Source organism: Diceros bicornis, chromosome 14 (assembly GCF_020826845.1).
Source record: "Diceros bicornis minor isolate mBicDic1 chromosome 14, mDicBic1.mat.cur, whole genome shotgun sequence".
NCBI classification, from domain to species: domain Eukaryota; kingdom Metazoa; phylum Chordata; class Mammalia; order Perissodactyla; family Rhinocerotidae; genus Diceros; species Diceros bicornis.
Genome location: NC_080753.1, coordinates 11673530 through 11687115, shown reverse-complemented (window position 1 = coordinate 11687115; position 13586 = coordinate 11673530). Strand labels below are relative to the sequence as shown.

The 13586-nt window shown below is 39.8% G+C and overlaps 1 protein-coding gene across 1 annotated transcript in view; it reads right to left on the bottom strand.

The window, feature by feature from the left end:
• HMGCLL1 (3-hydroxymethyl-3-methylglutaryl-CoA lyase like 1) overlaps nt 1-13586 on the bottom strand; it is a 155338-nt gene that overhangs the window by 107477 nt on the left and 34275 nt on the right. Inside the window, exons 2-3 of the mRNA XM_058554130.1 lie at nt 7149-7229; nt 6802-6909 (exon numbers count right to left, since the gene is read on the bottom strand). Of these exons, the coding sequence (XP_058410113.1) occupies nt 6802-6909; nt 7149-7229 (189 nt within the window). The remainder of the gene's footprint in view (nt 1-6801; nt 6910-7148; nt 7230-13586) is intronic.

Here is a 13586-nt window from a genome sequence, read left to right as displayed (position 1 = left end):
AAGTCTTTCTGTGCCAAACTGTACCTCTATTCAGCTTTTATGCAATTATATTATGTACAGACCTTTCAACTGTCAATGCACGTAGATAGTTCCACAAGACCAAATTTTAAGATAATTTTAATCAGATACAAAAATGGAATTTTAATATGATCAAAATGGTTTCAAAAGTTTCTTTCTTTCTTTCATGGGAAAACTTAAAGCAAATCTGATAAACTCAACATAATTGAATAACAGGTGAGATAAAGTGTTTTATTTTAACATTTTGGTATGATTCCTTTTATAAATCTAAGGACAAAAACAATTTGTTAGTCAAAATGTAATTGATCAAATTAAGTAATTAGAAAAGCAGTGCACACTGAGCATAATAAATCTTTGAGTATAATTATAGTTTTTGGCCTCATGGGAAAAAGTCCAAAAAAATATTGAATTATACCTTCAATGTGAAAAAATAAGAAAATCCAACCAGAAGAACTGTTGACATTATTGCTCTTAATTATAAGCTTTGCTTTTGCTTTGGATCCAGTAGTGAAATGACCTCTTAGCTAGAGAATAAGTTGCTGTTGAACGCTGAGTAATACGTACAATGTTAGCAACTCATATTTTTTCCAATTTTATTGCAAAGTATAACCTTAAACAGGTTCAAAAAGGAAAAAAAGTAGGGCCCACTATTCTAACCAAAACAACCATTTTTATAATTCCATGTTCTTTTCTGAGAGAAACAAAATGTGTTTTAAAAATTTGAGAATACGCTTTAGGCAATTTGCTTGTCCTATGTGATAACAGTAGCAACGTTATAATTGTACAACAGAACAATTTTAAAATATTGCATTTCAGGATAATCACTGCTTGAAAACACAGAAAATGATTAAGCAAAGCCCCATCCTTTGATCAGAGGAATGCAGGAATCTCCATCATCACTATTTGTAAAGCTATAGTACGTAATACTCACTATTCTAGAAGCAACAGTACTGTAGGATATAAATCAGATTCACTGCCATATTGTAGAGAGATAGTATTCAGAATACATGGGATTATTTTCATTTAAAAGGAGAAAACGTTGACTGCAAATTTAGGGACACATTTTAATATAGCAACTTAAAATAAAGCAGTGTTTTTTGCTAACAAGGGTAACAAAAATCTAGTTGCTACTTTTCATTTCTTGAGTACATTGACATTTGCTCTGAAAAAAAAAAACGCCTTCCTGCTCTTTGTTATTTTGAAAGTAAGTAGGCATTTCCTAAATAATTTCACACACTGAACCGAATCATGTGTACATGCCAGGCATGCCAAACGGGTTACAACAGACTCTCTGAAAAGGTGTTAGTCCACAAGTGGGGACTCTGCTGAGCAGGTCTAGACATGGAAGGCACAGCTTCGGGGATACAGAAATAACATACTCTACAGTGAAGGCAGTGATGCCTGCAGCCCTGTGCGCTCCCCGTTTTCAGAGCGGACGGCAGGGATTTGGGAATTTGGAGGGAAACTGAAAGCTCTAACTTCTACCTTTTGCTTCCTGGCTTTTTCCTCTTCCTTCCACCCCCATCTGGCAGGAGGTGATTCTCCCCTCCCGTGGCCTCCTCTCTAACTTGGGCTACAGGTTTAGAAATCAGTATTTAGGGAAAAGCTGGCTTCACTCCAGGGTAGAAGTGGTTATGACGGCAAATGCCTACAACTGTTTTACCAGCTTCTACCTCAGACTGCCTTAACCAGAGGTGAGGATGGGCAAGACGTGGAGGGGGCTGTGGATGTGCCTTTCTCCCCATCATCTCCTAAGTTGTCTAGGCAACACATCTCCCCTCAAATAACAACCTGAATCCCATTTGAGGCAAAACAATTTTATAATGGGAGCAAGTAGGAGTGAGACAATTATTAATAAGCAAAAGCATATAACTAGATTAAGTACTAGAACATTTTTTAAAACGTTAAGTGTCACAGATTATAAAAATGGCTCCAATGATCGTTCTGCCTCCTTGTGCTCTTCTGAAATGCACTCCCCAATCAAGAGGTGGCATCTGTCCCCTCCCTTTGACACTGGGTGCCTTTGTAACTATCTCAACTAATAGATTATGGAAAAGTAATGCTATAAAATTTATAAGGCCTGGTTATAAAAAGTATACCAAAATTACCTGCCTCTTGGAACCCTCACCTTTGCAGCTCTGAGTCACCTTTTACGTCTAAGGCTGTGAGGAAGTCCAAACTAGCCCACACAGAGACCACATGGAGAGGCTCTGGGAACACATGAAGAAAGAGAGGGGCCCAGCAAGCCTCCGGCTGCCCCAGCCTTCTAGTTCCTGATGCTCTAGCTCTGACCACCATCTCTGAGACACCTCTAGCCAGAAGTGCCCAGTTGAGCTATTCCTGAATTCTTGATCCACAGAAACCATAAGCAAAAACAAATCTTGTTATTGTTTTAAGCCACTACATTTTAGAACTATTTGTTATGCAGGTAATCAAAAGAACCAGCATTAATTCTACTGACTTTCGGGGATATGTAGCAATCGCACATATTTAAATTCACATGTGCACACACATTTGTGCAAACACACAGCTAAAATATTTGCCACAAGCTACCTAGTCAATGAGAAAACATTGGACTTATTGAAGCAATCTGAAGCATCTATGGTTCATAACATTAAATGCTGGGAACAAAATGAGGGAGAAAATATCACATGCTTGCTTTCTATTTTCTTGAAGAGTTAACATTTTCTATGTGGATATAGCTTTCATAGCACAATTTTATCCCCATTTAACTTTCAATAACCATCTGAAGTCATTTACTAAAGAACTTAGTGTCTTTATTTCTTCTCTGAGACCAAATATTGAACACACAGCAATTATTATTTGACATGTAAGAAATTCAAATAAGAAATTCACACGCTCAAATAAGTTGAAAAACAAAACAAGCCTAGTACATTTAGAAACTATTGCTAAAGAAAATACACTCTTAAACCCAAGCCTTTTTAGAAGAAAGCAGCGCTAGTGTGTGCTCCTGGACTACCAATTCAGGAGAAAATAAAAGGAAATGGAGACTTCACCAATGACTAGTCTGGGTGACTTCAACTGCCTAGTTTCTAACGTTGACAGCGATAATTAACCAGAGCCACCTCTATTATAGAAATAACATGTGGAAAGTGTAAGAATACCGAGTAGGACAGCGATTAAGTGAGAGTTAGTTAATCTTAGTGTGTAGAAAAGAGTGTACTAAGCAGAGAATTGAGCATTCCAAGTCAGCCTCCTTTGAAGAGAGTTTGGGTTAAATCCTGCTCCCTTCCCCAACCCATCTGAGTAAAAGAACTCCTGTAACTCCATGAAATGGGCACTGTGGTCTTGGCAAATGTCATCAGGATCCTCTTTGGGGAGATGGCAGAGGCCAACTCATCTAGGGTATAATGGATGAGACTCGTACTGGAACACTTCCCAGATGATAAAATTACCCTGCCAGTTAACCGCGCCTCGTAAGCAAAAGAATTTGGGGGTTCTGTGGGTGTGTTCATGCTTTTTCTCTTTCTTTTTCTCTCTTTCTTTTTCTCTCTCTCCGTCTCTCTCTCTCTCTCTCTCACACACACACACACACAAAATCAACATCTCTGCTAAATTACCCCCTTCCTTGCCTCTTCCCCCTACACCGATCCCCCTCAAAAAGAGCAGAGCTAGGAAGAGAAGCCAGAAAGGGACTCGGTAGCAGAAGCTGCAGCCTCCTGCATCTCATCAATGTAAATCTAAATCTTAAACTTCAATCCAGTAACTGTGCTTTCATTATCAATAAAGAATTAATTGTATCACACATTAAAAGGAGGGTGGGGAAAAGTTACACATTCCTTTTTGCTTACATTGTACTTAGGCCATATTTTTAAGTGTTAGACTGACTTGTAAATAATTGTTACAGTCTTTTATGTATATTTCTTTCTATTTTTATAGAGAAAATCTATTTCTAGCCCTTGCTGACATGTCAAGACTTGTGACCCACCCATTCCAACAGTTACAAATTAAACAGGGAGCAAATATTTATAACTGAGACTTTGCATATGACATACATAAACATACAGTGTTGTGTAGATTTAATGTATTCTTATTTCTAAATAAATGACGTTCACTTTAATCACTCATGTGAAGGAAAATGTTTAAAATCAGATGGTTAAATTCAAGATGAATGTAAAACTCTAGTTCACTTTTTTAAATTATTGTATTTATAATGATTTAAATAGCTTATTACAAAGAGCCACATTCCAAAGTTGCAGTAAACCTATCTATTTTTATAAACATGTTTTCTTTCTGCTGTTATGGTTGTTTGTTCCATTGAAGTGAGAGGCTATCTGGACTCATTTCAAATGTTCTTACATTATATGTCACTCTAAGGAAAACTTTTTCCAGATAAGTTGTAAAGAACATGTTTTTTTTAATGGCAGGTATTTTATTGTCTCTTGCCATTTAGATTATAGGTGTGGGATCCTGTTTTATATGGCACCCTGCTACCGTGGAACTTTTCTTTTAGCTGCTTTAGTTGGAAAGTTGCTGCCAAATAAAACAGTAGGAGGAAAACCGTAAAAAAGCTTTAAAATGCTAAAAAAAGAAATAAGTGAACAAGCAGCAATCTAAACATAAACTGGAGGACTATTCCCATGACCTATGTTTGCCGGAAAGAAATAGAAGAGGGGGCAGAGAATTAACAGAATTCCAATTTAGAGCCATAATGAACGTCTTTAGAAGAAGCAGAAATTACTTTAGACAATTACATATAAGCCGTTGCACTAAAACTGTTCTGTCACAAATCTCAGACATTATTTTAAGTTAGATGAGTCTGATATCATAAAATTTTATTCAAAAATGAGAGAGAATGATAGAAAATTTTAAGAGAAATGAAAGTTATGAATCAGTTCTGCTGACTTAAGGCCTTTCTCGTTAGCATAAAAACAATGAAATCAGCAGAGTTACATGATGAGATAACCGGCAACTACAACAATAAAAAATGCTCTGCTTAGGCAAGCTCAGTTAATTCTAAAACACAAACACAACTATGGAAAATCAAATGGCAAAAATGGAATATTCTCAATATCGCCCTTGGTCAACACTCGATATGTTATGTAGTCAGTGACCAGTATAACTTTGGAACATGCATCTCTTAATATCTTTGATTCAGGCACACTGCTCTTTTACAGATATGTGATTTATTTAAAATACTTTCTTTTTTGGTTTGGAATGCATGTAACCAGATGAGTATTAAAAGTGAAATATGTAACATACTCTTTAGTACTGAAGTACTACTATCTTTTTTTGTGTGTGTGTGAGGAAGATCGGCCCTGAGCTAACATCTGCCAATCCTCCTCTTTTTTTTTGCTAAGGAAGACTGGCCCTGGGCTAACATCCATGCCCATCTTCCTCTACTTTATATGGGATGCTGCCACAGCATGGCCTGACAAGTAGCGCGTCGGTGCGTGCCCGGGATTCGAACTGGCGAACACTGGGCCGCCGCAGCAGAGCACGTGCACTTAACTGCTTGTACCACCAGGCCAGCCCCTGAATACTAGTATCTTTAATTATTCAGATTAGGTCCAATCAAATATTTAAACCAAACACATATCTCAATCTTTAAGAAAAAGACTGTTTATCAGAGAGAAGACAGTTAACTTGTGTGGAGCCCAGGATAAGTCAGGCCATCTGTCAGTCAGGCATTCACTTAGATAACACTACTGAGCAGTGGTCAGGAGCCAGAGGCTCTGGTCTCACACCAAGACCCATTCACGGGCCTTACTGCCCCGAACTCTCCCATACTGCAGGCATCGCTGATGGAATTTCCAAGGTTCAAAGAGGTTAAGTCACTTACTCAAGCTCAAGGCAGAATACAGACAGGAACAGAGTAGCAGAGGCACTTCTACCTCACCACAGCTGTCCTCAAGAGCTATGTGGGGAATTCCCTCATTTGTTCCACACTTTGAGCCTAGGAAGAGTTCATTAACTCTCAATAGCTTAAGTCCTGAATACACCTCAGGACAAACCCAGAATAAATCATATTATTTTATGGTCCCTTCATGCATATCTACTTAATGTGAGGCCAGAAGGCATTTTCCTATTACTGCTCACAGAGGGACTGCCTTCCCTTTTGTTATGTCCATCTTTTCTCTTAACTAGTTGTGCAAGAGAAGCACGGCCCTCTATAAAGGGTTCTAGCCTCGTCCTTCTAAATGTCAAGGGGTGTGCCCTACATCAGTCTGAAGAACAATCTGTCAATGAATTTCCAGTATTGTGTAATAACAGAATGTGACCATGACCATCATAGTAGTAAAGAAGGACATTTTGCAGGCAACTTTATAAAACTATTGGGAAACAAAAGTATCTTGAAGAGGACTAGTAAAACATAATACCTGAAATATAACTTTGGGTGGTCATCAATTAATATTACCATGACCTGTCCTCTTTCCTAATCCTTACTCTCAAGTTATACCAGCTATCCAGTATGTCTCCAACAATAATCAAAGATGTGAAATGAGCACTGAGGGAACCAAACCCAGAGGCAAGTTCATGAAGACTTAAAGATGCTAAAAGGGTCTCACATTCTCTTAAAATTAATGAACAGGTAGAGAAATAACAGCTAGCATTTTACAAAATGACAGTATCAAGGAAGTTATGTCTAGTCTCAGCAAGCTATGTATGTCTTCCTAAGGAAAATATCTGTGGCCTTCATTACACAGGACATAGCAAATTAGTAATTCCATCGGGTTAATATCACAATGCATATCACACTGTTTACTAAATCTTAGAAAAGTTGAATTAAGGATCCAGTTAAGGAATTATGGATTTACATACCTGTGGAACCCATCTGGAAGACACGAAGCTGGTCACTTCTATAACGGACAAGCCAGTTTGGGAAAGCTGATTGATAAATTCAATTTTTATATCTGTAGGAACTATAACCTATGAAAACATTAAAGATCATTTTATAAGTAATTTGTATAGGGCCTATTGAAACACTAATAGAAAATTACTTCCTAACTGAAAGCAAATCCTATCTAAGATTTATAAATTCAAGTATCAATTGAGAACAAACATAACATGTAACATACAAAATCCATGTAAGTCTTTAGAATCATAATAAATATTAATATTTAGATTTAGCATTTGAAATATACTGTGTAATACTAGTATCAAACTACCTTTTCATTCTGCAATCCATCCCTTGGTCCAACTTCTACTATTTTAACATACTCAGGGAGTCCAGATAACTGGGAAGATTCCTGAAATGGAAAATACAAAGCAAGAAAAATAGACAACTGTTAGATCATCAAACGTGCTGATTTGAAAAGTCAAACAATTACACTTTGTTAAATTAAGTAAGAAATCAAGACATTGATATAATCCAAATACCAAGTTCACATTATTGGTAGCAGGAGGTCATTTTTTCCTTATAACTCAGTGATCTTCAGTCCACAAAGATCTTTAATCTTTGTGATTAAACTCAAAAAAATTAATTTCTAAAATATAACTGCGGAAAAAGTACCTTACTCAGGATCTAAAGAGCAAATCTACTGAGTAATTCTAGATGTGACGATAAAACTGACCATTGTCAGAGTTCATTAAAAAATTAGATCGTTGTATTAACAAACTTCTACCAAGCATGGTCACACAGATGCCGCACTCCATACCCTGAACTTGAAGAGTGTGGATCTGGTTTTCTGGCCTGTGCCCAGAAAGCTGAGGCTAGAGAAGAAGGTGTGCTGTTTATTTCTTTTCTGTGTCACATAGCACAACTAGCCCCTAACACAGCTTCCTGAAGGACAGACCCTCCAGCAGGTCCTAATCCTTGATATTCCCCTTGGAACAGCCTAGCTCCAGCCCATTGGAACACTCTGTTCTGCCTTTTGCCTAAATCTGAAATGACAGGGGGTCTGGACTCTGGAACCTCTGACCTTAAACTAAGTGCTATGGATATACCATAGTTAGAAGGACACTGGTTTAAAACAGGAAAAATAGGAACAGCCTTTCTAAACTCCATATTGCAGTTAAAATTAGAAGTAGGCTACACCTTGTCAGACTGTATAAACCATCTCCTGATGTCTCTCAACCCAGTTAAGCGTGGGTAACCTGTCATCAAGGTCTTCAAATGGACAGCTCATGGAATCCATCCAGATCAGCAGGACCTGTACTTAAAAGGTATTTAAAGATCTTTTGTCTTGCCTTTCATCCGGATGATGGATTTGGGCCAACCAATTCATATTGTCTCACTCTGTCCTTGTAACAATCACTGGCTGACACTGGTGACGTGGCTATTTTGGATGCAGGACCCAGTTTGTTTCTATGACACAGAAAAATACTGGCCCTTTTTGGGGCCATAGCTTTTATTTGGTGTTATTAGCATTCTATGCAAAAACTCAGCAAAAGAACCCAGATGGTCCCTGTTACAAGGTTTACATACCACCCTTCACAATTTCCATGAAATCGGGCAATTCAATAAGCAAAAATTAATCAAGAAGGAAAAGAATTCTCATTTCTGCATCTTCTGAGGAGGCTGTGATGCATGCAGTTGGGCAGGGTGGGGTTGAGAGAGGAGGTATGGGGTCCCTCATCTTCAGGCTCAGTTTTGGATGGCAATCATGAAATCGTGCCTCATTTACAGAGTAGCCATAATATCAGCCAGGCAATAAAGGAAGGGATGGCATGTAAAGGGGGAGTAAATAAGAGAAGCTCACTCCTCTTTCTTATTACCTCCAGTCCCAAGACTGCAGAAACGAAAAAGCAAAGCAAAAACAAAACCAGGCAATCTTAAGGCATGTGGTCTCATTATTGCTGATTGCTTCCCGAAACTGCATTTTCAACAGCAATTAGCTTGGGGCATTCATGGATGAAGAGTATTTCTTTATTAAACAGCAAAGTTTAACCAAAAAAAATAGGAACATGGGTTTTTTAAGGTGACAACAATATGCTGAGTACAATTAAAGAGTTTGGGACCTTTCTTGGCATCATTTGTAGTTAGCAGAAGTAAAAAAAAAAAAATCTGAAGAAATTAAAGTATAAACCACTACCAGTGTTAGCCGTTTCAGTCAAAGCAGAATATGTGCTCACTTGATATTATATTAGATTTCTTCTTGAATCTAACGTTACTATTTTGTCTTTCTAGACATAGGTATGTATTCCCTTTACCTGAATACCTGAGAAATCAGAAGAAAGTTAAATGTGTTCAGTAAGTTCAGAGTAACAAGTTCTCCTTTTTAACAGCAAATAAATAAATAAGTAATAAAACAAAAATAAAGTCAATTAGGGGCCGGCCCGGTGGCGCAAGCGGTTAAGTGTGCGCGCTCCGCTGCGGCGGCCCGGGGTTCGCTGGTTCGGATCCCGGGCGCGCACTGACGCACTGCTTGGCAAGCCATGCTGTGGCGGCGTCCCATATAAAGTGGAGGAGGATGGGCACAGATGTTAGCCCAGGGCCGTCTTCCTCAGCAAAAAAAAAAAAAGAGGAGGATTGGCGGATGTTAGCACAGGGCTGATCTCCTCACAAAAAAAAAAAAAAGTCAATTAACACATACTTATTGAATATGTAGTATGTGAGAGCCCTCTCTTGGTGATCTTTAGTCTCTTTCTGGGCATTACTGTCTCTGTATTGACTTTTCTAAGGAGCTTCAGCTATACATAAACAATGCCTACTGGGAAAATCCACTTAAATGTTTAAACAAACACATAGAATTAAATAATTCAAAACTGATCTCATTATTTCCCCACCTCACGCCTCTCCTCAGATTCCCCCACCACATGCTATTCTTTACCTTCTCTCTTACCACTTACATCTAATTGGTCCATCTATTACTGGTTCTATTTTGGCACATATCCAGTACCCAGTACAATGCACGACACTCAGACTGTGCTCAATAGTTACTTGTTGATTGTACTAGTGGATCTCTTGTCACTGGCTTCACTAAAACTGTCATTTTTTTCTCATCTAGTCTGTTGCTATGGCGTCCTAAATATTCTCCCTAATCTTGTTCTTCCATGATTAAAAATCCTTCAGCATTTACCAGTCACCTTCAGAGAGATCTATCAGTCTAAGGTAAAAGATGATTCATGACAAGCCTCTCATCTTCTACCACACTCTACTTCACGCAGCCTCTGATTTCGGCCGTGCTAAAATCATGTCTTCCTCACTTTCATGTCTGTATACATGAAGTTTCTGTTGGCTGGAAATACCTTACATCTGTGGGAAAGCCTTTCCACCAAACCCATTTCTCTTCTTCATGGACACAGGACTGGACCACATTTCTCCCCTATCTAAGAACTATGTTTGAACAAGTTCCAGACAATGGAACATAAAGGTGAATGACATGTACCACTTTTAGGCTTGGCCCATGAAAATATCCCACGCACATTTCTCCATGCTCTTTCTCCTTCAGCCAGCTTGATGCAGATGAGTATGGCAAACTTGGAAGCTTAGATAAAGACAAAGAAAATTGAAGGGGCCTACATCCCTGAATCACTGCTTATGTAAGAATTCCATGCCAAGAAGAGGCAATCATTTTGTACTTTATATTGACAAAAATAAATGTCAACTCTTTTAGACCATTGAGATTAGAGGTGTATCTTTTATAGCTACTAACTGTGAAGAATGTTAAAGGGTCTGAAATCTTACCCTACTTGCAAGCTAACAAGTGAGCCTGCAACGGATGCTGGTGGAAGGCACAAGACTCCTGGGTTAGAGAAGAAAAAAAGCCTATCACTCACAGTAATTACGAAAGCTAGAGGATCAGGATTTGTGCTGGTTCCCCAAGCCCCAACTCCCCAAGCAGAAGCAAAGAGGACCACGTGACGCTTGCACAGGCAAAGGACTGCATGACAGGAAAGGAACCCACGCATAGTGAACCTGAACCTTTGGTAATGGGCAGTAAGCATATCTTCCCTTGGCAATAAACATTATTATGTTTATTATGCTTGACCATAAGCATGCCTGCCTTTTGCTTCAGAGGAAGACGCTATCTCTATCATCCAAGGCTTTAAGTACACTTAGCCTTTGCTACAGAAGGAGACATTATTTCTATCATTCAAAGCTGTCTCCCATACAAAAATTCTTGAAAAGAGGGCGCCAGCCCAGTGGCATAGTGGTTAAGCTCGCGCACTCCACATGGGTGGCCTGGGGTTCGCAGGTTTGGATCCCAGGAGCGGACCTAGGCACTGCTTATCAAACCATCAGGCGTCCCACGTATAAGGTAGAGGAAGATGGGCACAGGTGTTAGCCCAGGGCCAATCTTCCTTAGCAAAAAAAGGAGGATTGACGACAGATGTTAGCTCAGGGCCAGTCTTCCTCACCAAAAAAAAAAAAAAATTCTTGACAAGATAGTCTGGAACAAAGGCAATTGTGACTCTGCTTGCAAGACATACAGAAATTCAAGACAATTGTAGAAAATTATTTCCGAATAATATCCGCTCTTCATTTTTATGCATCTTGATTTATGGCAAATTTTTCCAATTATTAAGCCACTCTGTTGGCCCTTCTGATTAACGTGATGAACAGACACTGGGACCAAATCTGTTCAGTTTATCTCATAAAACATTTAATTAAGGCTATGCTCAACAGAACTCCAAATAGCAGGATAAAGTCAACCTGCAGTATTGACTTCAGCCATGCCCCTCCTCCCAAGGGTCCTGGATGCAACCAGCTGAACAAATTCCATGCAGTAGTGGCCTCTGCATCAGAAACTAAGAGTTGTTTACTTTGTGCCTATTTTATGATGGTGGATGTTGCCATGTTCACTACTATGATGGACCAGGCAGCAGTGGTGGTGGTCCAGGTGATGGAGGCTTGATCATCAGCTTGATTCCAGTGGGCCTCAACAGAGTATGGATCTCGGATGATTCAATCAGCAGATGTGATTTGTTGCCACAATTCAGAGCCCCCCCAAAATGTGTCTTTAATCTATCAGTCTGTAATTTTCCAAATGGCAGACAAACAAGCTAGGCCATTGACCACAACCCAAGAGTCAGTAAAAATATGGGAATGGCCTCACATTCTGTTGAGTAAGGAGAGCGATCGCATCCATTTTCAGTTCTGCACAGCTGTTGCAGAGGGTGCACAACTGCAGCAGCCCAGTAGACATCACCAGGTCTCAGCTTAGCCAAAACATCATCTAACCAGGCCCAGGCATTAGGAAAAGCATTGGGAACAGAAGGGCCCCATTGGGCCGGGAGCTCTGTTTTAGGCAGTGGAGCAGCAGCAGAGGTCAACTGCCACTTTTTTTGTGTAAAGCTGAGACTGCACTGGGGACAGGCTGACCGCGTTCTTGAATATACCATTTCCATTTGATTAGTGAGGCCTGTTAAGACTGTCCTACCTTGTTAGTCACTGAGTCCAAGTTGACCCCCAAAAATGGAAGTAGGCCAGAGAGTCACAAGGCCTCCATGACTCAGGTATCCAGTTTCAACACGAGCTCAATAGCAAGCTAACAGCTGATTTTCAAAAGATACCTGGTGGCCGTGGCAGGGAAGTAAGCGAGGGGTCCAAGACCCCAAGCAGCAGCTCTAGGTAGAGGCTGCCTGACTTTGTCAGAAGCTCCAATTTGCAAAATCACTTTGAGACTTGTAGCTCAAAGAGGTCAAAAGGACTTGGGGAACCCCAAAGGTATGCTGACATCACTACATGCAGCTCTTCCCAATTGAAATGACCCCCTCCAGCACTTAATGGAACAGAGAATTATAATCACATTGTACATCAATTTTTACTACGTACTCAGATGTGGAAGCAACAACAGTACGTTGAATTGGCCACAAAAGCCCCACCCACAAGGTTACTTTGGCTCTCCTTTCCCATTGCGAACACTGCCCAAACCCCATCAGTTGAATCAGGACTCTCAGCCCTGTGGGACTGAGCAGGATGGTCACTTTGATGCCTTTATCTGACAGAGCCATAAAAGTTTGAGTGCCTGTTCTCCCCCAAGTTCCCCAGCATACTCAGATGGATGATCTTCACACACCAATAATCATCTTTTTCCTTCAAGCAGCTGAAGGAGGAAGGTTGGGAATGATCAGGAGACACAGAGGGAGAGATCAGGTCCATATCAGTAAACAAGGCACATTTACCTTCAATTTCAGGCAGCACGGCAGCTGCTCACTAGCTCAATCAAACGAACTTGCAATGTTTTGGGCCCATATAAAACCCTATATTGTATATCAAAAGCATCATTATTAACACCATTTATTTTTAACCTTGGGAACCCCTGGACTTAACACCCATAGCTCCATTGGTTTCCAGTCGGATAACAGGGTTTGATCCCTCTGGCTGAAATGGGCTTGACTTACACATGCTCCAATATCAAGACAACATCTTCTAAGTCCTCATCCAGTTATAACATAATGGCTAAGGGAGTTTTGCAAGGTGGCAAGGCTGACTATAAAATTTATCTGAATATTTTGGGTCCTTTCTCATTCTCCAGTGGGTTGTCTTTCAGCATTATAAACACAGTCTGGGGCAAGAAGACCCCACACACTAGTCAATGACTCATCTCTGGTTCCTCACGGAAGTTGATCTATCCCAGTGAAATCTCCCGAGGAAGGCTCAAGTTCCCGTATAGCAGCCAGGACTCACAGAAAAAAAAACTCAGAGACCTTTTGCTGTC